At 42.8% G+C, this 25470-nt stretch overlaps 1 protein-coding gene across 1 annotated transcript in view; it reads left to right on the plus strand.

Annotated features, from left to right (window-relative positions):
• The window catches only part of LOC144941977 (receptor-interacting serine/threonine-protein kinase 3-like), a 32312-nt gene extending 7802 nt beyond the window's left edge, over window positions 1-24510 (plus strand). Inside the window, exons 3-15 of the mRNA XM_078868558.1 lie at window positions 677-974; window positions 1845-1990; window positions 2607-2656; window positions 3209-3367; window positions 3863-3945; window positions 7141-7417; window positions 13339-13427; window positions 15549-15618; window positions 17196-17272; window positions 18553-18595; window positions 20856-20953; window positions 22153-22180; window positions 22351-24510. Of these exons, the coding sequence (XP_078724684.1) occupies window positions 677-974; window positions 1845-1990; window positions 2607-2656; window positions 3209-3367; window positions 3863-3945; window positions 7141-7417; window positions 13339-13427; window positions 15549-15618; window positions 17196-17272; window positions 18553-18595; window positions 20856-20953; window positions 22153-22180; window positions 22351-22478 (1546 nt within the window). The 3' untranslated portion in view covers window positions 22479-24510. The remainder of the gene's footprint in view (window positions 1-676; window positions 975-1844; window positions 1991-2606; window positions 2657-3208; window positions 3368-3862; window positions 3946-7140; window positions 7418-13338; window positions 13428-15548; window positions 15619-17195; window positions 17273-18552; window positions 18596-20855; window positions 20954-22152; window positions 22181-22350) is intronic.
• The last annotated feature ends 960 nt before the right edge of the window (window positions 24511-25470 follow it).

The raw sequence follows: 25470 nt of genomic DNA on the forward strand, positions 1-25470 counted from the left end.
ACCACGCTTGCAGAAAAACATCTGACACGTGCTGATTGTATTATTATTAATCGATCTTCACTCATTGGGGGGTCCATGACTCGGTGCACACATGACCACAACCATGTCGGTAAGTGAACCGATTGCTTGAATAAGCGACAAAAAACAGGTGACAGATTTTGCGGTGTTAAACAATTAATACTTTTTATCCAGTGTATTTTCAAATGATCTATTTCTATTTGTATCCAGACAATCACTCTTCGCACGCCCGCCCACCCGTCCACCTGCGCTCCCCCCCCCCCCCCCAATTAAATGTCGAACAATGCGCAGTAATCTTCTTGGTTCTTTCGGTAAAGTCACGTAGAATGGAAATAATAAAATAATACAAATAAAACATAATAAAATAATTCTCACGACGTTTCGGCCACAACGCAAGCAGCCGTCCTCAGGTGAAGAACAGGTCTGTCGATAAGACAGTCTTATAAGACAGTCTTATCGACAGACCTGTTCTTCACCTTATCGACAGACCTGTTCTTCACCTGAGGGCGGCTGCTTGCGTTGTGGCCGAAACGTCGTGAGAATTATTTTATTATGTTTTATAATTTTATTATTTCTATTCTACGTGACTTTACCGAAAGCTTTAAATCGAAATTTAATGCGCAGTAAATAACGCGTTTTCTTTAAAATCCTGTTTCAGTGCCCGAGAGAAGCTTATGGATGAGGCAAAGAAAATGTGGCGCGCACAATTCCAATTTGTGTTGCCCGTGCGCGGGACCTTTCGCGACGAGCACAACTTGGGCGTCGTGATGGAGTTCATGCCACACGGCTCCATCGCCGGGCTGCTGGAGCGCCTGGAGCCACCGTGGTCGCTCCGCTTCCGGCTCCTGCACGAAGTGGCGCTCGCCATGAACTTCCTGCACAGCCTGGAGCCCCAGCTGCTGCACCTGGACCTGAAGCCTCAGAACGTGCTGCTCGATGAGGATCTGCACGCCAAGGTTCACACGCGCTTTCCTTCAAACGGCTCCTTCGTAGTCGTTATCGGCACCTCAATTTCGATTTCAAGCTTTCGTGACTGCAGGGATTCTTCTTCTTGGTTCTTTCGGTAAAGTCACGTAGAAGGGAAGTAATAAAATAATAAAAATAAAACATTATAAAATAATTCTCACGACGTTTCGGCCACAACGCAAGCAGCTGTCCTCAGGTGAAGAATGAAACACCACCAACCTTGGAGCGTATATTTAAGCTGGGTTGGAGGGGGGAAGAAGAGCGCCTTGACAAAATAATTAGCATATCAAGAGGAATTTAGCATATTTATGGGAAATGCGTAGGAACGTCGTGATAATTATTTTATTATTATTGTATTACTTCCCTTCTACGTGACTTTACCGAAAGAACCAAGAAGATATCGGCACCTCCTCAAGTCCTTCGCGCTTGTCGTCACCATCATCGTCATCGCCCTTCAATCATGACCGTCGTCGTCGTCTTCGTTAGAGATGCAGATTTAAATAGTTTTTTAATCGATTCTCTACGCTCACGATACGCACGTCAAAACTACGCATGTAAAATTCAGTTACGTGTGAATTTTGCAAGTTGTATGATAACTACCCAACAATTATACTTTTAGGCTAATGCAGCAAATAAAGTTGCATACTGCTAGATTGGAAAACAGTGGAAACAATGCAATCGTGACGTTAAAAAAACAAGACAAAAAAAAATACGGGCTGTTTTCTTGAATCTAAATGTGATGCGTAATGTTGCCTATTTTGGGGAGTGGAGCAGGGGAGTGTGAGGGGTGAATGATGACATGTGTAATCGTCATCGTCTGCTCAAGTGACCGCAGTGGGGTCAATCTGTGCTGTCTGCAGGTCGCTGACTTTGGCTTATCCAAGTTCAAGAAGACTGAGGCCTCCCATCGGAGTGATGTGAACGTGTTGGGGACACAGGAGTACATGCCCCCTGAGTCGCTCAGCGACATCAATCACCGTCCCAACACAGCCTTTGATGTCTACAGGTCAGAGGCTAGGCACTTGCTCAACCAGATATCTAAGGAGCTTAGACGCGAGGTTCAGTCGTGCGATATTCTTGCAATTACTTTGTGCGTAACAATCTTCTTTTTATCGATTCTCTACCAGTTGAAAGGGTAAAAACCTATTACTATATTTTGCCACTGGTAAAGGAGGTCTCATAGTATAAATGCTTACCCCGAGCTCTCAATATTCTAATAGTGCGCTGTTTTTGAGTTGTACGCCTTTTGGCGTCATCTGGTCCAACACCAATGGAGACTAGGCTCTAAGAAAAGCTGTCTCGGGTGTGGACCAATCGACTTCAAGGACAGTGCATATCATTATCATCATCACAGTTGTTTCTTTTTGTTTGCATTTTGACTGCTTGTGTTGTGGTTATTGCAAACATGATGCCTTGTATAAAGGTGTCAGTTTTTGTACCAGTTGAAAAGGTGAAAACCTATTACTAAATCTTATTTTTGTATTACTCCGTTTAACAAAGGGTGAAGCACTGGGGTAAATAGCATTTTTTGTCTGCCACACACAGCAAATTTGTTCAAAGATTCTGTTTGTTGGATATCTGGGATGACAGAAGCCCATTATAATACTGTGTGTGTCCAACAGCTATGCCATACTCATCTGGGCTGTGCTTACACGAGAGGTGCCCTATGAATGTAAGAAAACCACTCGCACGCATATCCTACAATATTTGAAATAATGTTTTTTTAAAACAAATTTTAAGGTGCTGGCTTAATTCAGTTTGCTCTTGTTTCTCACATTCTCTGTCTTCATTAGTGTTTTTCAACAATATTTGTCCGCATTTAATTCTTATCTCATTCTCTTATGGCATGGTCTCTCGTCTCAGTTATCCTCTTTCTGTTTTGGTTTCTCTCATTTCGTTTGCCTCTGCATCCCAATTTCTGCCTGCTTTGCTGTCCAGTATTTTTAGGGTTTTCTGTCGAATCTGTCTGGCCACCTATTAGCATCATGTGATACAATACGCTGTGTTGTGTCTGTCTGTCTATTAGCATCCTAAGTTATATGTTTAAGTAGTATTGTGTCTGCTATCATCCTACGATACAAATCTACGTTGTGTTGTGTCTGTCTGTCTATTAGCATCCTAAGTTATATGTTTAAGTAGTATTGTGTCTGCTATCATCCTACGATACAAATCTACGTTGTGTTGTGTCTGTCTGTCCATCTGTCTGTTTCCATCTTCAATACAGATGCACCATCAGACTTGATCTTACTTCTTGTCCCTGAGGGTCAAAGGCCAGACCTGATGAAGATACCAAAGAATGCAAACGTGGCAGGGATCGCAAAATACGAGGATCTCATGAAGCTTTGCTGGGACCATGACCAGCCTAAGAGGCCATCCTTCAGGGGTCAGTCAAGCAACTTGCTGCTTTTCTACATAACGCCCTTGCGCTGTATAAACAAGTAATAGTGGTTCGCTATGCACGGATTTCAATTAGCTCGAATGAGCACATGTGAAACAGAGCAGCACTGTTGAATGGTGTCGTGCACGTGCAACTTCTGTTCATTGAATGTTGCGAATTGTACGAGTTGCCTTTAATTCTGAAACTCTGAACATTTGAAAAGCGAATATTCTCAATATGTTCTCGCGAAAAGGAATTGGCCAACATATGGAACAGAGGCTTCTTGAAAAATTATGAATATTCCATTAGGCTTTCCTGGAGAAATAAATAATTATTTTTGTACATTATCAATTATTTTACGTGTCAAATCACTGGACATATCTCCAAAGTAATACTTTAGACCATTATGCTGCGTTATGTTCTAAGCACACTGTGTTGTTATTTGTCAATGAAAAAATATGACTCGTCTCATTCCTGCTTTCCATTCGTTTACGATGACAGACATTTTAACAGAAACGCGAGTAATTTTGGACACGCACAAGAGTGATTTAACCTCAGACGTGCTGAAAGTAAGGAACATACTGGTAAGTGAGAATCGATCGTGAATGCATTAGTTGACAAGCAAATAAGCCAATGATCAGTTCTGCAAATCATGCCTTATGAATACAGAACTTTCCTATCCAGTTAAAGGCCTGACCTCGACTTTGTGATAATGTACTATCTATATGTACAAGCAAACTTAAAAAATACACACCGATTTTGCGGATGCTATTCGCGAATCCTATAATCCACGACAACCCACAAGAAAAATTGAAAAAATGTTCGTGGATATTTGTGCCAAAACCCACATTTTAGATTTTAACACCTGCAGAATTTAGGAGTTGCTGCAGATCACAGACTTATCGTGAATCTTAGGATTCGTAAAAGTGGAGAGCACAGATTTTTGGACTTTCACCCTTAATAGTTTATTAAAATGTACTGCCACTACTCACTGCTGTACCTCAAACTTCAAACCCTTATCCTTAAAAGTCATGCACAAGCTCACCAAAACAATGAAAGCTGTCTCAGAGGAACACAACTGGAAACACGTCAGAGTATGTATACCGAGGGCATTTACTGACAGTGGACAGGAATCGAAATCAAGTCATGAGTCAAATTAGAATAAAATGGGAGTGGGGTTCGAAAAATGCGCTTGATAATGAAAATTAACATTGCGTTGTGCATTAGAAAGAGGTTTTTTTTAATCGGTGTATGTTTCCTGCTACGAAGTAAGGATTGGACGTGAGAATTGATGAAGAAAAATTTAACCAAGAGCTGAGAGTTTGTAGAAAAAAATCACGGGAGAGGTGCACACTTGAAATTGTACTGAAAATATGGGGAACGCGTGGATCGGAGAGCGAACACGAGTTACAGCCACGATATTTGGTTCTTGAGAAAAGCAAAGCGCGGGGGCCTGGGCAGGTAACATCGCTTGAAGGGGGGAAAACGCTGGGATTGTCGAGACTTAACGGTGCAGTGGCAGCCAGAGGGATGGAGCACGCCAGAAAAGGGGTACGCGGTCACTCCGGAGATGTTGCGAGGAGATCATCTCGTGTGCAGGAGCCGAGTCGTCGTTGCATCTGGGGATCATGAGGGCTGAGTTTGGAAGACCTTCATCCAGCAGTGAGACAGCTCATGGCTGTTGATTGATGACAGCCGCTTAATGAAGGATAAAATGTGGCCATGACCATTGGAACAATTCTAATTATCTCAACAATAGTAGTTTGGGAGACTGTTTAAATGCTGACTGTTACTTTTACAACTTGATGTTATGCCAAAGTATTTCTATTTCCATAAGATATAATGTATTCATGAAGAGGAAAGATGACATTTTTTTTCCAAATGCAATTAAAAGATTAACATGGTTCAAACTTGAATACAATAATTAAAGTGATTAACAAATAAGATTCAATTAATTTATGCATTTATTCCTTTATTTCATAATCTGTTGCATTAACTCCTAAACTGACTATTACTATTTCCATTTGAAGCTTTCGTGACTGCAGGGATTCATCTTCTTGGCTCTTTCGGTAAAGTCACGTAGAATGGAAATAATAAAATAATAAAAATTCAACATAATAAAATAATTCTCACGACGTTTCGGCCACAACGCAAGCAGCCGTCAGTCTTATCGACAGACCTGGTCTTCACCTGAGGACGGCTGCTTGCGTTGTGGCCGAAACTTCGTGAGAATTATTTTATTATGTTTTATTTTTATTATTTTATTATTTCCATTCTACGTGACTTTACCGAAAGAACCAAGAAGATGACTATTACTACTCGAATTCATGTAGTGAATTTGTCGTTGTGTGTAAAGCACAATTCTAATTTGGTATTATAGATTGTTTTTAAAGGTAAAAGTGCAGGCCTGCAACGACTTGCTCGCAACGTCTTCTTCCACGCGTTTCTCCCACTCGTGGTGGGGTCCACTGTCCTTGCCATCATTCTCCACGCTGCCCTGTCCTGCGTCATCTCCCTTTCCGCTCCTCGTGCCATCATGGTCCGATTGCACCACATTGCCCCACCTCTTCTGCCTTCCGCTTGATCTCTTCCCTTCCACTTGCATCACTTGCAACTTCTGACCCACATTTTCCTGTCGTCTCTCAACATGACCGAACCACACCAGCTTTTTCTCTCCCATCCTCTCTGTGATTTCTACCACGTTGAGTCCTTCCTCCGACTTCGTAATTTCTCACCCTGTCCTTGTTAATCCCAACATGCACCGCAACATCCTCATCTCTGTCACTGGCATAGCTTGGTCCTCCCTCTTTCTAGTGCCCCAGCACTCGGCCCCATACCACAGCACCGGCCTCACTACCGTCTTGTACTATACACTACACTATACACTACACACTTTTCCCTTCAATCAAACTGGGGGGGACCCTCTTATCGCACACCACACCGGCCATCTCTCGCCACTTCAGCCGTCCAGCCCTTGTTCTTGTTGCCGACTCTCCTCCTGGTGACCCATCAGCACCGCGTCGTTGCACCCAGGCACTTGAACGCTTGCTCGCAACGCTTGAGGCAAAAAGAAAGGCGTCCGTTAAAGGCATCTCTCGAGAGTCCCTCTAGAGCAGGGGTCACCAACCCCCGGGCCACGGACCGGTACCGGTCCGTGGCCTGTTAGGAACCGGACCGCACAGCAGCAGCAGCAGGAGGTGAGAGTGGTGAGTCCGCGCGTGGCCCGCCCCAATTATTTTATTATTTACCACTTCCGTCCGTGCCTCTTTCCCGCACTGCGCACTTGTCTCAGTCACAGTTTTGGTGAGCCCACAAGCTCTAACCCCTAGTAGCCACAATGAGTAAAAAAACGTCACTGGAGAGCTGCTTTGAAAAGGGGGAAAGACCCATTGATGAACCCCCCCCCCGCTTCGTGAAAAAATTGTTTTCCACGAAACCGGTCCCTGGTGCCAAAAAGGTTGGGGACCGCTGCTCTAGAGGTGTATTTTGGCCTACTCTTCCACACTTAGAGGTGGTGGGAGTACCTTCACTTTATCCCACCACATGGAAATTCGCTGATCTGTATTGTATCAAAATAGATAATCAGACAATGACTCCTTCATATGTCCATCTCTCCACATTTTTTGTTATTTTAATGCACAGCCCATTGGCGCCATGGCCTTATGGGAGTGCATACTTTCAGCAGCATTGATTCAGTACAAGCAAACTCTGGACCGATTGTCACCGTATTGCAGGCATTTGCTAATTTATTCTATTTCCTGTCGCCATTACCGTTGCAGGAAAGAATGGTGTCAGGTGACCCGGTTCGTGGGGATTTGCCCCCTTGGCCTGCGTTGGGGCCACAGGACTACAGCTCAGTGGGCCAGGACCTCCCGCTCACCCTCAGACATTGTAGCAGTGGGAGGGAGGAGTTGGACTCTGGGAGGCACTCAAGAGAGGAGGTCCCACCGCAGGTCTCCGACACATTGCAATCTTTCCCATCGTTGTGCATATCTGAAGAGGAAACAATGTTGGCTGTGGGGCGCTCGCAAATCAGAGACATCGGAGTACCACAGGGTAAGTCATCGCTGATGCACTGATCATTTTCACAAAAAAAAAAGAATTGTCATTAATTTTTATCACCAATTTCGAGTGAATGCCGTACTCCCTTTATTACTGACCCGGGCAGCCTCCATTGTCAAAGTACTTTGTACCAAACCAGTTTTTTGTGGATTTGATGGTTTCATTTCATTTATGGATCAGAATTTAATGTCGGGCGTTAGCAGAGTGCACTTGCAGTTATAAAGTGATAAATCTCAAATTTGAAAATTACTCGGTGACAGAAACCTAGAATTTATATTTATAATCATTGCGATTGAAACATCCATATTCAAGTTGGTGAATGTCTTAAAAAGAATATAACAAATTAACATCTAAATCTTGACTTAAAGCTTTCGTGTCTGCAGGAATTCATATGCTTTGGGTCTTTCAGTAAAGTCACGTAGATAAGGTTCAAAGAAAATAACAAAAATAACAGTCGTTTTTTGTTATTTTTGTTATTTTCTTTGAACCTATCTACGTGACTTTACCGAAAAGACCCAAAGAAAATTCACATCTCTCTCGTGTGCTTTCGGGTTGTACCACATGCTGTTCAGCATGACGTCCAACGTTCCGATGCTGGTGCTGGGAGAGTTTTTCAGAAATGAAATAGGGCAGCTCACATTCTCCCTCGATCATAGAGATGTTGGCTACTGCTGGCTTTGAATGTAGGCCAGCCAATGTTATTTATTCGCTTCATCACCTTCACACGGCCCGCTCTGTTAAGTGAGAAATCACGACTAATGCCATCACCAATCCTGCGATGAAACATCGATCAAAAGGCCTTCCCAGTCTCCAGAGCAACAACTCAATCACGTGCGTACGTGGCAGAGAGGGGAGAAGGCTCACCCCAGTGGATACCAGGGTGTGATAGCATTCTGTAACAAAAACACAAAGTCTGCTAAGCAGACACGTTGCCAATCCACTAACCCTACTTCCATCCATATATATATGTCTCTGTTTTTTGTTTTTATATGAGCTTGCGTGCGAGAGTCTGGAAAGGCACTTAAATATTCACACGTATACATATACTCGCATACAGTCTACAAAGAAATATAAAGACACGGGCATAACAACAGCCAAACTCGTACGTATAGAAATGAAAATACACACACAGCCACACTCATATAGCCTTAAAAAGAGATCCCCCATATAGCCTGAAAAGACTGTTGGGGCAAGTGCTGTTAGCAAGCGCCTAATGAAGGCTGGCACGACACACGAGGGGGTGGGTGGCCAACACCACTCCCGGCCGCCTTTGTCTCCCAAGTGGTGATATTTACACATCGCATCAGGTACTCATTTGAGGCTGAGTCGACCGAGGTGTTGGCCGTGAGCAGGAATCGAACTTGGGTTGACTGGTTCATAGTGCAGCGTGCTAACCACTGCACTACCACTCTCCACAGACACGTAGACGCACGCAGACACTCGTACATACACACAAAGACACATCTATGGAAGTACAGCAAATGGGTTCCTAACGTGTCTGTTTAGCAGACTTTCTTTACAAATGCAATGGTTAGCTTTTCTGGTTTTCAAAATGTACTCACAAAGGTGTCCCAGTACCAGTTCAGACATCAAAATGAACGTCCACTTATGGTGAGCCATTGCCAGGAATCGAACGTAAGTCGCCGGGATAATATCACAGTAATCTCGCCACCATTTAAAACATAATGGAGGTTGGAATTGAGACTGATGTCTGAACACGTATGGGGAGCTCACCAGGATGATGCTTCTCCACTCGTATGGAAATGAAAATTTGGTTGGAGAAAAGTAATTTTGGTGAGATTTATCCTCACCCATTATTGTTGAGACGTTCACTCCGCCACCACTGTGCCATTGTCCCCACCACCCCCAACACCCCCAACAACACAATATATAACTATCCAGCGGTGATACAATTATTGGCAAACTGCACCACGAACCTGGGGACCTGAGTTAATTTACCAGCCATGGCTTATATCAGTGGCACGTGATATCCGCACCGGACCTGGGTTCTGCATTCACCAACCCGCACCGACCAGCGTCGTGAAATCTGGTCAATAACCTCCATGACTGACTTTGGCATGGGCAGGCCTTCGTCCAACAGTGGATTGACAAAGAGCAGTACACAAACATGTTTGGATATTATTCTTGGTTCTTTCGCTAAAGTCACGTAGATAGAAAATAATTTTTTTTTATATATACATAAATAGAAAAAATGTATATATAAATAGAAAATAATAAAAGCAAAATTTTTTTTTTTTTCTACGTGACTTTACCGAAAGACCAAGAATATGAATTCCTGCAGTCACGAAAGTTTTAAGTCATATTTGGATATCCAGGTCTACCTTACAATAGGGATAATATAAATTGTTCCTTACCTGCCTCAATAAAAGTGCATGTTGAATAAAAAAAGTTTAAAATAAAAGTTTAGAATAAACTTTATTCTAAACTTTTAATTAAAAAATGTTCCATCAAAATGCAGTCTTCGAACATTTGTTTCCAGAATCCAACTTTCAATCAACAAGAGAAACAGGTGGCCTATTTTTTTTTATGCGTGTGGCTGCGAGTTGACAGCACAGCACTAATCAGAATTTGCTTAATTGGGATGACATTAATTAGGGCGTGCATTTTACTTCATGTAATCCACTGCACATTTAGCAGGAAAGTAGGACTCGTGTAACTCACATTCCTTGTCTGGCTTCTTTTGAATAGAATTAGTATTGCAGCATTAAATGCTTTGGGAATAAAACATTTAAGCTGCTTAACAAATCACAAAGAATTTTATACAGGTCGTGGGGCATTGCTGTCAGAGGCATAACATTCGTATTGAGTATTATAATGAACGAGAAAAAGCAGTAATTTTCATATTATTTCCGTAACAATTACCGTGATTTTTAAACGGCCCATAATGTGAAATAACAGTGTCGTGAAATAATGGAGCTAAAAATGTAATGCCTTGACTGTGCGAGTGCTGCAAATGGTGTAGTACCTTTTTCGTAAATTAACCTTATGGCGGGACCCCGGGGTCCTGAATGAACGGAAGTCAAAATCGCAATTAATACATTTATTTTTGGCGACTCCGTCCCACCGCGACCCACCAGAAATCAATCCTCTCGTTCTTCACCGAGCACCCGTCGTTGCCAAAATTGCCGTAGACGTAAACAAAACTTTTAAACTTTGATTAGCGCACCGTGTAGATCTCGTCGAGAGGAAGAGATTGCCGTGTCGTTCGCCTTTAACGGACATAAAATGACGTCGCAAGGCAGTTTATGGGAGAGCCGGGGGCTTATTGGACCCCGAGGTCCTGCCATGAGGTTCAAATGATGACGGGGAACGTACGTTTGTCAAGCCTTCCATTACTTAAACGTTGTATTATAATCCAGAGCACAAGCATAGCAATATGAAAATTCAAATCTTCATGGAATTATTATCAACGTCTTAATTGACTTTCACCATGAATGTCTGTTATATATATTAAAAAAACAGCCCATGGGTATTAAACAGATGCATGCGACACAATTTGAAATTTTACATTCGGACCTCTGCTCTTGAGTCTTTGCTATTGTTTCTAACCGATTTTCTAGTAACATCTTATGCTCAATCTAAAAATGGTTTCTTAAATTCTCGATTGATATTTTCATGGGAAATTTTTAGTTTTGGGTGGCCTGGAGTGGCTCTTGGTCCAGGGTGATGTTAATAGATTGAGGGCGAAAGGAAATTCACTTCCAGGTCACCGGTAGGCGCAACATCTGCTTACGGTTCATATGCCGTATTTTCGCTATCAAGTGCATTTACGATAAATGAGGGTGCTAATGAAGGAAAAGTCGCGTACAGGAAAAGGGGACATTAGGTTGGCAGATTGTACAATGCGAGATTGTGTACCAGCAGGTGGCGATATCATGACATGCGAAGCCTCTTCACAGTTGATTTAAAATGCTGATGGTGGCTGTGCTGATTGTGACCTTATCAGGAAGGGGGAAAAAAAACTCCACAAATCAACAGAATACATTACAAATCGAATTCTTAAAGCATCTAAAGGCTATGTGACATCTCAAAATGCTGTAGAAAAAAGCTACACTTTTTTTTTTTAATCCTCGGGAAATTTGATTTTGTTTCTCCTCAAACGTTTCTCATTTTCCCAGAGTTTTATCGCGTTTGTTCCGTCGGCATCGTGTGTTTTGAGACGAAGTGTTCGCTTGAATCTCCCGCAGAGCAGTGCGACCCTTCATGTTAGAGGACAGTGCGTGGAAGCACATATAATAGAGCTGCCTCTTGGGATAATTTCAAGTAATCCGGTGTGAGGTGAAAATCTGTTTAAATAATATGTTTCGATTAAGGGGCAAAGTTAGGAACATCAGGAATGCCGGCAATATAATTGTAGTGCTGATCAAGACATTCGAACAGATGGAAATTGCCAGGCATCGGCAGAGCACAATCCTGGACTTGAAAAGGGGGATGGAGCCGGCAGTCAGATTGGCCCAAGAGAGTTCCAGACTGTAGGGGCAGCAGAGGAAACTGAGCCACCACCCATTGGATGGTGGTTTGACTGAGGCCTTTCACAGGAGGCCATGATTGCTGGAGCAAGGAGAGCATCTGGCAAGTTAGGGGTGAATCTGCAGTTAAACCATGTGCAAGGCTGTTGATGGATTATAATATTGGGTAAAAACTGTTGTGATAACAACGCACGACAAATGTTAGTATTTTCAGGGTCTGATTGCTGTGTCTGTAAGGGCTCTAAACACTTGCACCCACACAACATGTTATACGCAGCTTTGGCTGTCCTGCTTCGTGGGATCGCCACCTCTTGTCAACTTCCAGCCACACCAAAAACCTGCCAGCCCTAATTAGTGCGCTGCTCTTTCGGGAGTCCTCGCAACTACACAAACAAATGTAACACCGCTGCTCCCGCTCAGGGGGGCAGCGGTGCAAGACATTTACCGCAAGAGCGTTCTATTAAAGCGGTGGTGAAAACATGTCCCCGTCTGCCCTCTCTCCTTTCCATATTCGTCATTTTGAGCGCTTCCTTTAGACCAGGTCACGCACACCCTCTCCTGTCGTCTTTACCAGCCTCCTCGCCTTTCCTCATTCGCCCTCTTCCCACGGCGTGTCTGCGCGCCTCTTTGTGAACAAAAGCCACCGTCTGTCTGCCTTCGCGCCCGCGAAGAGGTTGCGGAGGTTGTTTAAGAGACCTTGAAAATATCATGGGAAGAAGAATGTCTCGCAGTTCCCGAAGAGGAAATAACCACACGTTAATGCATTGTCCCCGAGCGGTGGATTATTATGCATTTGTCAAAAACTAGAAGGAATTACTAATTTACTAATTTCCCAGGACAGTTGTTCACAACGAGGACATCCTGGAAAAACCAGAACAGGTGGCAACCCTACCTAGAGGTGACTCCGTGTGATCTGTTTGAGGGCTGGTGGCCTCTCTCAGGTCAGCTTCACTTGAAATGAACAGCCGGCGATAACTTCTCCCAAGTTTATTCAATTTCCTTAAAGTTCCGAGGCCTTAGGGAACACATTACAGAGGGCTCTTGAGGTCAAACTATGGCACCATGGTTGTGAACAGGAGCCGAGACGGGAGATGGAAGACAATCTCTCAGACAAGTGGTTATCTTATCCTTCACTTAAACAACTCGGTCGGTGGCATGTGGCCAAGTTTATAGAGCTATGAAACAAGCCAACGTGCATGTACTCTGTTAATTACTATGTCATCAGAGACGTTGGTGGCTTGGGGGGGGGTCATTATCCAGCAGTGGATTGGCAATGGCTGCTGTTGCTTCTGCTGCTGATGAGTCGGTTTACTTTTTAAATTCACAAGTGATCACCGGATCCATGGTGTGTACCCTGTGTTGACTGCTGTATAATAACGCGTTGATTACATATTTTTGTTTGTGTGTGTTTATAAACCTCTGCAGCGGAAACAAGAGGCAACAACGAGACTCATGTCGAGGCACCATTTCAGCAGACGAGAGTAGGAGAGAGCTTCGCTCGGCCGGAAACGCAGGTATGGAATATCGTGCAAGTCACTTGCGTCTTGGGTTCTAATCCAGGCTTCTATCTGTGATCAAAACAGTTTCTAGTGTATAGAAAGTTTGGTCGACTCAGCCCTGCCACCAGTGTGCTCAAACAATTCCCAACACATTAACTTAAAATGTGCATTAAATGTGCCGAGGTTCCAGCTCTTAAGAATTACAGATGGTGTTTTTAATTAAACTTTTTTTATTTTAACTGGATAATCCCTTTAACTGGAACATCTCATTTGAAAAAGGTATCCAGGGTGCCAAGTAAGCACGTAGCAAAAAACTTAATGGCAAGAATGCAAACTATTCCATATCAATAAATTGTACAGTACGCATTTATACAATAAACATCACGCAGCAGTCAAATAAAATAAATGTTATTGTACACACAATGCCAGTTCAGTATAGAATATTCTCTAGTGCAGTAGAGAATATTCTCTAGCTATAACAGGTGTCTGTCGGTGTTCTGCCAGTTTGTGTTCGGTTAAAGATTTAAAATGAGTTGAGACAGGCAGCACACACTTTTTAGTGCGTCTCAGAGATTTTTTCGATATTCATGGATTGTCTTTGGACTGCAATGCATCACACACACACACAGTCTCATAGTAGAGTGTCTGGCAAACTGGGCCCTGCTAACTTTGTGGTATCTATACTAGAGAGATTTTTTGGGGGCTAGATCACGTAAATATAAATATGTCGTTTAGCCCGCCACCACCCGACACAGACAATTAGAAAGGTTTGTCACGTAAAAAACAAAATTCCAATTCATTGCTAGTTCGTCAGCGCACCGGTGTGTTGGAGAATAAAACCACAATGTTGTGGGTTTACTTCAAAATGGTCTGGGTTTACGCTCCACGATGGGGTGGGTTTACTTGTAAATGGTGTGGTTTACTCTCCAACACACCGATGTGCTGAACTAGTAATGAATTGGCATGTTCTGTTTACGTGACAAACCTTACTAATTGGCTGTGTCGGGTGGTGGCAGGTTTTAACGACACATTCATATTTACGCGATCTAACCCAAAAACCTCTGTTATGGTTAATATTTCGGTCGCGAAAGCATACTACTTGTTAATCTACTTTGTGGAAATAAAGGGTTTTTTTCTAAAGTCCCGTGAAAAAAACGTTTTCTGCAGCTGTCCTGATACAAAAGCACCCACCACTCTGAGCTTTGTCCAGTGAAATTCGTTATCTCTTGAAGTGTGATGGTGAGAGTCCAGTTGGTATAAATATAGAGATTTATCAAAAAGTAAAAACAAAAATTCTGACAGTATCACGAGGGACGCAGTGATTCATACCGGCCCTGAATTTGTGAATTGTCACATTGTGATCACTCTTTGATTAAAAAAATGTGTTTGTCTTTGCATCATAAATGGATAGTATATTGATGTTAAGGTGAGCATAGCTGTTGATGTTAATGTTAGTTAGACATTTTAATTTTACGAAGTGAAAACCAGCTTAGGCAATCGGTGCCTTTCCCTCTTTGAACTTGTGATTGTTTTTGTGATTTGCGTATTGCGTAGTTAATCCATCCAGTCGTCTGAGTCATCTTCTAAAGTGCCCTCTTTGCTCTTTGTTTAAAAAAAGTGTGTACTGTGACCAACATTTTAGTGAAAAACAACAAGAAAAAAAATGGATTTATAAAGGCCGCAATATTGAAGTTGTAAAATACAGATTCAACTTTAAATATCAAAAGTTAGCAAACCCATGGAAATATATGTGTGCGTTGTGGTTGGGAAGGGGAAATAATTAGATGTGCTAAATGGTCAATTCAGGGAGGCAATTAAATGGCCAATTAAGTTTTTGTTAGAGTTTTAGACAACTCATTGTAATGCGCGTGAGCCCCATTACGCCTGCACTCTTAATAATTTGTTTGTGGGTAGGTTAGAGTACTTTACATCCTGCATACACATACAGTCTTTTTAAAGTGTTACTTTTAGTGTTAAACTGCTCAGTGAGTTAATTACATCATTTGACCCATTCCTGACCAATACTCTTATTTTTCCACTGTTAAGTTTTGTCCTGTGTGCCCGCGCGCGCACACGTGTGTATATGTCTCTAAGCGTGAATCAAAAGTATTTTTTTTGTTTTGCTTTGTCAAACAGGGAGTCTTTCCCAGGCACCAGGAAGGAAATATTCCAATTAATTCGGGAGCCGTTCCAGTGGAGCCCCAAGGTAACCGCATATTTTTTGTATCCTTTAATCTCATTCCCTCATTGGGTTGTTATTGGTTTTTTTTTTCCTCCTTGATTCATGTACTCATCAGTAAATCCAACCGTCCGTCGACTAAACTGTCCTTTCATTCATTTATGCTGTTTGTTTCATTATGCAAAAATCAATCCAACTCATCTTGCATGGCCGAGCCACTCGCTTTTATTTTTTTAACCTGCTTCCTGGAAGCCACGCGAAGGCTGCCAACCATTCGCCACGCTCAAGATAACGCGCCAACCCTCGCAAAGTCCCGAGTTTTCATGAATTTCCAATTCAAATCTGATTTTGTAAAACAACCTTGTTAACGTGTGTGTCGTGAAGGAGTCGCGTCCATTTGGCCCGACCTTTGCTTCTGCCGGACCTTTTCATTTTCTGGAGCTTGTTAGGGGGGGTGGCGGGGGCGGTCGTGAATACATTTTTTTGCAAACACTTGCAATGCTGCATTGGGCCATGGTAGTGTTGTGTCCCTGCAAGGCTTAGTTATTTCCAGGGCCGCCCCTTGCCACCTTCACACGGGAGACGACATAGCTTCTCGGGAGGAAGCAGCAGGATGTAGCTTTACCGGTGGATGGTTTTTATTGTCGTCTACGTTGACTGTGCATCCTGGCTCCGAGGAGTTCCATGTTCTATTTTCTCGAGGTATTGACATGGTTCGTTGTGCGAAGAAGTCTTAACAGGTGGGGGGACAGTGTTCTAATGAAGGTGGGATTCAGGCGGAGGTAAAGACCGTTTGTTCTCTTTTAAAATGTTACATTTCACTTTTTAACTTGGCCCCTTAAAAACGTGAATAGAATCTCAATCTTATTGCATCCGAAGGCCTACACAACCGTCGACCATTGTTCTTATTACACAGTACTTTAACACGAGTAATTAAATATCAGTATACTGACAAGGTTATTGTTAATTAAAGAGGCACGCATACACCATGGTGGAGACAGCGCCATTGCCGCCCCCCCCCTGCCGTAAACCATCGCCCCCGCCAGCCGTCATGGCCATCCCCCCCCCCCGCACATCCCTGCCTGCTTCTGGCGATCCTTCCCAAAAACACAAATAAAGGGACGGAAACGACGGAGAAGCTCGGCAGTGGGCGCCCACTGTGCGCTGATGGACTTGCGTGCGTGCGTGCGTGCATGTGTGCGTGAGTGGGGAGCGGTAGTGTAGCGGTTAGCGCGCTGCGCTATAATCCAGGCGACCCGGGTTCGATTCCCGCTCACGGCCAACATCGGTGACGATTATCTGAACTGGTCCCGGGCCTCCCCTAGGTCGACTCAGCCTCAAATGAGTACCTGGTGCGGTGTGTAGTAAACATCGCCACTAGGGAAACAAAGGCGGTCGGGCGTGGTGCTGGCCACCCACCCCCTCGTGTACCGTTCTGGCCTTCATAAGTGCTCGCTAACAGCACTTGCCCCGACAGTCTATTGAGGCTATATGGGGGATCTTTGTGTGTGTGCGCGCGCTAGGTGCTCACTAACAGCACTTGCCCCTACAGTCTGTTAAGGCTATACGGGGGGATCTTTGTCTTTGTGCGCGCGCGTGCACAGGGCCGGAGGCATGGTCGGCGGGAAACCCATTCAACCCCTCCGCTCAACCCTATAACCGTCGGCAAACGCACCCACACGTACGTTCACTGCACACCGTCGGCACGCTCCCAAATGTCACCACGTAAATTGTTTAATCAGGATCCAGCGGCATCTTATTTGCGGCTCCGAAAGAACATGAAAACAAAAGTTTTTTGCTCGGGAAACTTGATATTTATTCAGGGTGTTTGTACTATATTACAAAAAATAACACTACAGATATGTATATACAATGCGATATTGGTACCTTGTCATCAATGATTGGTCTAATTTAGTAACCTATGTATGTTATACATTGCTATAATCGATGGTGGGACAATCCAGCAGCTGTTTTGCTGCCCACGTTGTTGTGTTGGCAGTAGAATCAATGTCATTTCTGTCATGATGTATTTAATATGGCACAATGTAGAAAATTCAGAGAGTTGGAATAATGCCGTCGATGTGGCCGTGCATTTTATATCGTCATCTTCATGATAGTCGTTAAGATCTACTGAACCTGATTGTTCTCAAATCGCAAATGGTGTCTTCCGTGAAATCAGCAGCACTTGGGGTTCGCTTGGAATTTTCTCAAATGCTGTACTGCTGCAGAAACACAATTTCGCACAACCATTTAGGCACGTGCCTTCATGTAGGATCCTGCTAATGGTGTCATGTTCCAGCACTAGGCTTGCAATTCAGAGGTCACCCGGTTTGATTCGATCTCATGGGATGGGACAGCAGTGGAGACAATGGGGGGCAGATTTATTAAATACCACCTCTGTCCACTCAGCAGTGCAGGTACTCCCACTTATGCCCAGACGTGTGGCTCGCATTGAAGAGTAGGCCAAAAGCGGTGGCTAGAGGGGCCGTCGATAACTCCCTCCGGCAGGGCTCTCTCAGAGAGCTGCTCCCCTTCCCGCCAGCAGCGTGCTCGCGAGAAATTGCAGGGCTGCGCACCCTTTGGCTCTTCCCCAAAGCCGTGGAGAGAGCGCAGTGTCTGTGCCCGTTGAGTGTCACGTACGATAAAAAATGAGTGTCAATTTAATTGGTAATGATAAAGGCGATTTAAAAATGTGTTTTAATGATTTGTCTATTGCGCAGCGCATTAAAGATACTAAAGCCTGGTTATGTAAATGCATTATTTAGCGTCGTGTCTGGGGTGTCATTCACGAGCCGTCGTGGTCTCCTGACGGAATGGTAAAATTTTATTTTCAAAAGCAAACATAATTATCAACTAATTACTGCCTCCATTGTGCATTCAACCAACGAATTAGCTGGAGAAAGTTTGCAGCTCTGAGTTGCAATCCCACTTTGACGGTTGCATTTCATTTGTTTTATTCAGTCGGTGCACCAAGCAACAGGACAACATCGACACCCATCGTCAGGTAAAAAGATGCCTCTTTTTCGATGAAGCCATGCAACCAACCTTTAATGAGAATAGACATTACATTCTGTATGCATTGAATCGTCTCGTTCCCCTACTTTAACAAGTCATGTATGTGGTTACACGCTGTTCTTTGCCAGATAACGGAACAGCAGGTCATTATGCATCTAGTATTGCAGCACGCACCTGGGCCCAGTAAGATAGGGTTCAACTCCACCATCTGTGCCGTCCGTGATTGTGAATTAAGAGCCAAATCACAGCCCAATTCCACTCAGACCGGTTGAGGGCCTGAGTCAAACAGTGAAAGTTGTATTGTTAATCAAACCAATAATAAAAATGTTGCTGGCACATTGCATCGGTAAGCGAAGCGTTTTTCCGTTACTCAATAGCTACTTTTAGGCAACTACGCCTTAAAAAAAAAAATTAGAATGTAATTCTCACCGGACCCTGTGGTGTTGTTAAGTGTCATCTCCAATCCTTATCCACTCTGTCTCTCTAGCCTCTCTATGTGCTATGAAGAAGAGCCATTGCCCGAAACGTCGCCTGATATATATTCTTATACGGCAGTGTTATCTATTAAAATATATATATAACATTATGAGATATCATTAACAAAATTGTATTCGAACATGATGGTTTTGCTTATGGAGTAAATAAAACTGTACAAGACACAAAAATGAGAAGCAATGCAAATGAGACGACGAAAATGAGACGAAAGTATTTGATTGCTCCTTTGATCGAATCACAAACCTGAATTCGGACGGTTCTTTTTTGACGACGGTTTGCCGAGCAAAGACCCAGAGGCCCAAAATGCCACAACTGTCCAACAACAATTTCGATTTAAAGCTTTCGTGACTGCAGGGATTCATCTTCTTGGTTCTTTCGGTAAAGTCACGTAGAAGGGAAGTAATAAAATAATAAATATAAAACATAATAAATTCTCACGACGTTTCGGCCACAATGCAAGCAGCCATCCTCAGGTGAAAACCAGGTCTGTCGAGGCGACAGCGTCTGGTTTTCACCTGAGGACGGCTGCTTGCGTTGTGGCTGAAACGTCGTGAGAATTATTTTATTATGTTTTATATTAATTTTTATTATTTCATTACTTCTCTTCTACGTGACTTTACCGAAAGAACCAAGAAGATGTCCAACAACAAACAGCACTCTTGTAGTTTTCATTGACAAGGTGTCGTTACGATTCACCAATTGAGCACGATTCTAAGAAATGGAAAGAGAGACGGTGGGGAGTGAATTCCGTCATCGAGCAGTGCGGAGAAAGAAGCTGAGTGATCTGACGTACGCCTGGAAGTAAATCGTTAGATCCTCATCGGTAGCATTGTTGTGTTGGTTCACCACGGCTGAGCAATTCGATGAATTCTCGTGATTTGGCATTAGATTTCGATTACAAAGACGTCGCTGTTTTTGTCTCGGTTCTATTATTTCTCAATCGTTTTGTCTTGTTCTGCGTCATCGGTCACTGTTATTGGCCTCAATGTAACATTGGTTTAGAATTTTTTTACATTGGAAATAATTGATGGTTACAAGCACAAATTGATGCGATAAGAGAATCATCAGAATTATATTTAAGTAGCTTTTTGGACACCCTTGTAAACGAGACGTTTGCAAAGAGATTACATTTAATAAATAAACAAATATGCCTCTACTTGATGCGGGCCTCGCCTAGACCGACTCCGGGAGACCTTTGCGGTGAACTCGCACACTCGCCAAATATTGTTACATCAAAAGAAACAAAAGTGTGTACCCGTGGTGCTTGCTGCTATGGCCTTTTGATTTCAACCACAGTGATGGAAACCCCTCAGAGTGTTCACCTATTCACACAGAGGTGCTATGAAACACGCTCTCTTCCCTCTTGTTAGATATGACAGAGCTTAGCGTAAACAAGTGACTTACATGTGCGCAGCATTTCGGTTGATTAGGCCCACTTTTGTTTCTGTACAAAATGGCACTTGCTAATGTTCCAAAGTGACAGTTTGCAAACGTCATATGGGATTCAACCATCCGTTTTTGAAGTGGATACAAAATCTTTATGGAACAAAAATAGGCGCGCACACAAATATAAATCTATTCGTAACTCCGATGGTTTGTGCTTGTTTTAATATTTGCCTTGAAAGAAATGTGCATTTACATTTGAACATCGCTAAATTTCAGGTTGGCGTGTACTGTTTAGTGATTGAATGCGTGGTAGACTCAACAAGCCTGTGTAAGCACAATGTGTTCACTTTATCTCCATCCTGGAGTAGACTGGAGAGGCACTGGAGAACCGATGGATGGTCCATCAGGAGCACTGCCAAGTTTTCCCATCCATCCCCCCCACTACCACCCTCCACATGTGCATCCAGTAAGTCCTTAACTCCACTCCTCAGAGCTTCAACTCCTTGCGGCCAGACATACGACCCGTCATCCTATTCATTGTTTAGCATTCTACAAGAGGGGGCAGTTAACACGACTCTTTTATAGCAGGCCGGTTAATTGTGGTCCAGGTATATGCATGTACATAGTGCTCACTTTACTACAAGCAGAGGGGAAAATAATCCTGCAGAAGCTGTACAGTGTAAATTAACCGGTTCACATGATGACTGTGCTGACGATGTCGTGGCACCTACTTTAGGACCTGGATCAAGAAGCTCTTTCACGCGAGAGCTGAGCTATTGTTCAACACTCGATGGTCCTGGGTGTATTTCCAGCGAAAACATCGTGTAAATAATTGGCATAATGTTGCTTGCTTTTCAATATTTCAGTTTTACTTATGAACCAAATCAATTGGTCGATTTGCCCATGACATGATAACTTGATTTGATTGGCTTTGTTGGGTGGTGGAGAGCTACTTAAAAACATTACATATCTACACAATTTAACCAAATGGATCCAAATTATGCACAATAACTATGCCTTTTCTTTATCCAAGAAAGCCTCACTGGGTCTGACGACTCTTTTTCAGGAGAGTCCTGATTTGGTGATGCTTGGCCATTTATTACGAACAAATGTTTGGCATGTGGGAGAAAACCTGTAGAAAACCCATGTATAGCACAGAGATAACACAGCTCTGCTGAGATAGATTCCATCCACTTGTTATACTGCCACCCTCTGGAAATTTTACGGGCCAAAGGGTTTTGGGTATCACAGATTTTAGTCGGCCACAAACCCTGCTTAGTACCGGATCACAGGCATGCGCCACCAGGGAAACCCAGACTCCTGGAGGCCTCGGACAGAATGCCACGTGGGTCCCCCTAATTAATTTGTGATAAAAACAAACAAAACACAGGGCCATTGTGGGGGGGCCCCTCTTTTCTCTAAGATCCGGAGTACATTACCTTTGTTGCCGCCGCCCACCCACCCCCACCCACCCCCACCCCTCCACCCATCCGCACCCCACCCAACCACTCACACCCCACCCACCCAACCACCCCAACCCCATCCACCCCTACCCCACCCAACCACCCACACCCCACACACCCCACCCACCAACCCCACCCATACCCCACCATACCAACCAAACCCACCTCCACCTACTAATGAAACTGTTGTGTTTCTTTGCAGGATCAATTCAACTTCCCTGCTCCGACTCGTAAGTTACTTTCTGTTAACTAAAATCTACAATTACTATAATATTGCTTCTAATAAACAGTGATCGAGTGTTTTTTACCTACACTAAACTTTTCGTCTATAACATTTATCTTTTAGTTTTTTTATATAAATCAAACCCAATGCAGTAATGATATTTGTTTTCCTTTCCAGATTCTTTCACAATTGTAGGCTCCAACTTGAAAAATACTCAGATTGGTAACAACAACAAGATATACTATACAGATAAGTCCAAAAGACATGCATCTGGAGGCAATACGTATTCAAAACAGGATTCATGAGAGAAGTGTCGATATCTGTAATCATTGGATTAAGTTGTTATTTTAAAGTGCACCTCACGAAGCTGCTGCTGCTGCAACAACACACTTTACACATTGGATGGTAACATGAATTGAACATTAGATTAAGACAAGATAAGTTACATTTTGATTTAAAGCTTTCGTGACTGCAGGGATTCATATTCTTGGTTCTTTCGGTAAAGTCACGTAGAAGGGAAACAATAAAATAATAAAAATATAAAACAATAAAATTATCACGACGTTTCGACTGCAACACAAGCAATCGTCATCAGGTGTGAAATCCACAGCAAGAAAATTTGAAAAAAGTGAAAAAACCGTCACTTTAAAAAAAAAAATATTGCTGTGGATTTCACACCTGATGACGATGGCTTGTGTTGCAGTCGAAACGTTGTGAGAATTGTATTGTTTTATATTTTTCTTATACAAAACAAGTTATTGCAATTTGGATAAAATGTAATAATTTGAGGTTTGGGGGGGGGGGAGTTAAGATATTTGATCAAATTTGCAGCGATAAAATCAGTTTGTATTGTATATTTTATTTTAATTATTACATCACATGATTATCTGGCAATCGTTTGATCATGGATGATGATGATTGTAATGATTACGTCAGAAGAGATGACGCATGCACCCTTAGTCTCACTGTGTACTTTACAGAAAGGGAAGAGTTTGAGAAATTCACATACTTTTTAAATCCTGTGGTACTTGAGCAATATAAATGAGAAGCCATTAAATATATAAAACTGTAAATTACATTATCTCCTGGAAACAGGTGGGTAATGCCTGAGCTTCTCAGACCATCACGAAGGGCTTTTTAAAAGGCGTTATTAGGATCGAGCGGTGGTGCAGTATCCAGCGCACTGCGCCGTGAATTTAACCCGATGATATGCGTTCGGTTCCTACCTATAGCAAACATCAGTGTTGAGTGATATCTGAACCAGTCCCGTGCCCTCCACCAACGCACACTTGAACCAACCGGGTGAAATATGGTCAAACACCCCCCCCCCCCCCATGACTGACCCGGCATGGCGGGAGGCCTTCATCCTGAACAGCTGTGACTTCTAAAACTATTTTTATTCAACCCTTTTGGGGCGTACATTTCTTAAATGTTCCAGATGCCTGTGATTGTCCGTGCTTAAGCAGGGTGAATAGTTGTTGACTCACCGCGGGGTTGAGTGCAGTGACAGTGGCTATCTTTTAGTGAATTCCCAGCTGTGAATTCAATGTGGATCAGCGTTACGCGAGCAAGGAGATTCTTTGGCAAACCCAGAAACAGCAATTCTAGATTTGAAGCTTTCGTGACTGCAAGGAATCATCTTCTTAGGTTTTTTCGGTAAAGTCACGTAGAAAGTAAAACAGAAACAGCAAATTTAGCATCGTAAAGCATTGCAATGTAACATTTTTTACCCCCCCCCCCCATCATCCCCCCCACCAAGGGACATTGTTTTTTTTTACTGAATTGTTCCTGATGAAGGGGCTTCTGTTAATGGGTTGATTTGCACTGCCGCTAGGTAATTGATAAAAACATTGTGGGTGGCAGGGGATGTGATTACGAAATAGGTGTAAGAGATAAAAAAAAGTCTAAAAAGGGAAGCACGTTTTTAATGGTAGCTACCACTTTCTCGATAATGAATTGAACCAATGACTCCATGTGACCCATACATTTACTGTCATTTGCCATCGCGAATGTTCGCCAAGCTTACACCGCTGACAGTCAAACTCTTCTGTTGATAAGCAAATTGAGGATGTGTAAATATTTTAGCATTTTGAAGCTGTACAATAACTTGACGTTTTTTAATTCACCAGTTTATAAAATAGTAGTCGCTTGCAATTTCATACTGTAAATATTTGTATTTTTTTCAAGGGACGTTGAAATTATTTCTATTTTATAAAAAAAAAAGTGTGTGTTCTATTTGCCACATATAAAAGTTTGTGCAATTTGTAATGCCTCATTGGCCATATTCTTATGTAATCTTAATGCTAATGTCTTTGTACATACCCAAAATAAAGAGTCTTCCAGTAAGTTGTACCAAAGGTTTGATTTCTTTGTAAAGCGTTATTGTTAATAAAATGTGCACCTGTGGTGATGGTCTCCCTTTACAGTATTCCTAATGAATCAATTGGTTTCTTTTGGGTTAAGTCACGTGTAAAAATGTGTTCCGTCAACCCTCCTCTACCCGACAAAGCCACTTAATGAAAGTGTCACGTGAATCAAACGTGCCAACTTTATAACTGCTTGGAGAGTAACAATCTCACAACATTTAAAAGGGTGACGACGTTTCGCCGGAGATTACATCCAGCATCAGGTGCTCAGATCTCCGAGATCATCAAAAACGGCGTTACATATTTGAATGTCACGAGATGTTTACCCTCCAACACCACCACCACCACAGGTGTGCTGAAGCAGTAAAATAATTGGCACGTTTGAGTCACGTGATACGTTCATTAATTCTCTGTCGGACGGAGGAGGGCTTTACGACACACATTTTTGTATGTATGTTGAACTTCTTTCACACTAATCTTGAATTGAAGCTTTCATGACTGCAGGAATCCATACTCTTTGGTTCTTTCGGTAAAGTCACGTAGGTAGAAATAAAATAAAATAAATCACGATGTTTCGGGCACAACACAATTGTCCATTATCATGCTTTCCCACCTGATGATGGACGCTTGTGTTGTGCCCAAAACGTCGTGATTACTTTTATTTTATACCTCCGTGACTTCACCGAAAGAATCAAAGAGTATAAGTTCCCTCTTAATGCCGAATAGGGGGCGTATTAATGAGATGCTTAATACAGCCGCTAAAAACGTATACATATTTAATGGTTTTTATATTTCAATATTTTTAGACGAGGGTTTGATTCTGAGTGGACTTTGATACCATTGTGAAGGAAATATGCCAGCGTTCAAAGGCATCCGTCTCTTATTGCACGCACGGCCTGTTTATAATTACAATCAATTTTGCCTTTTATCT

The sequence above is a fragment of the Lampetra fluviatilis genome, chromosome 26, assembly GCF_964198595.1.
Source record: "Lampetra fluviatilis chromosome 26, kcLamFluv1.1, whole genome shotgun sequence".
In the NCBI taxonomy this organism is placed as follows: Eukaryota; Metazoa; Chordata; class Hyperoartia; order Petromyzontiformes; family Petromyzontidae; genus Lampetra; species Lampetra fluviatilis.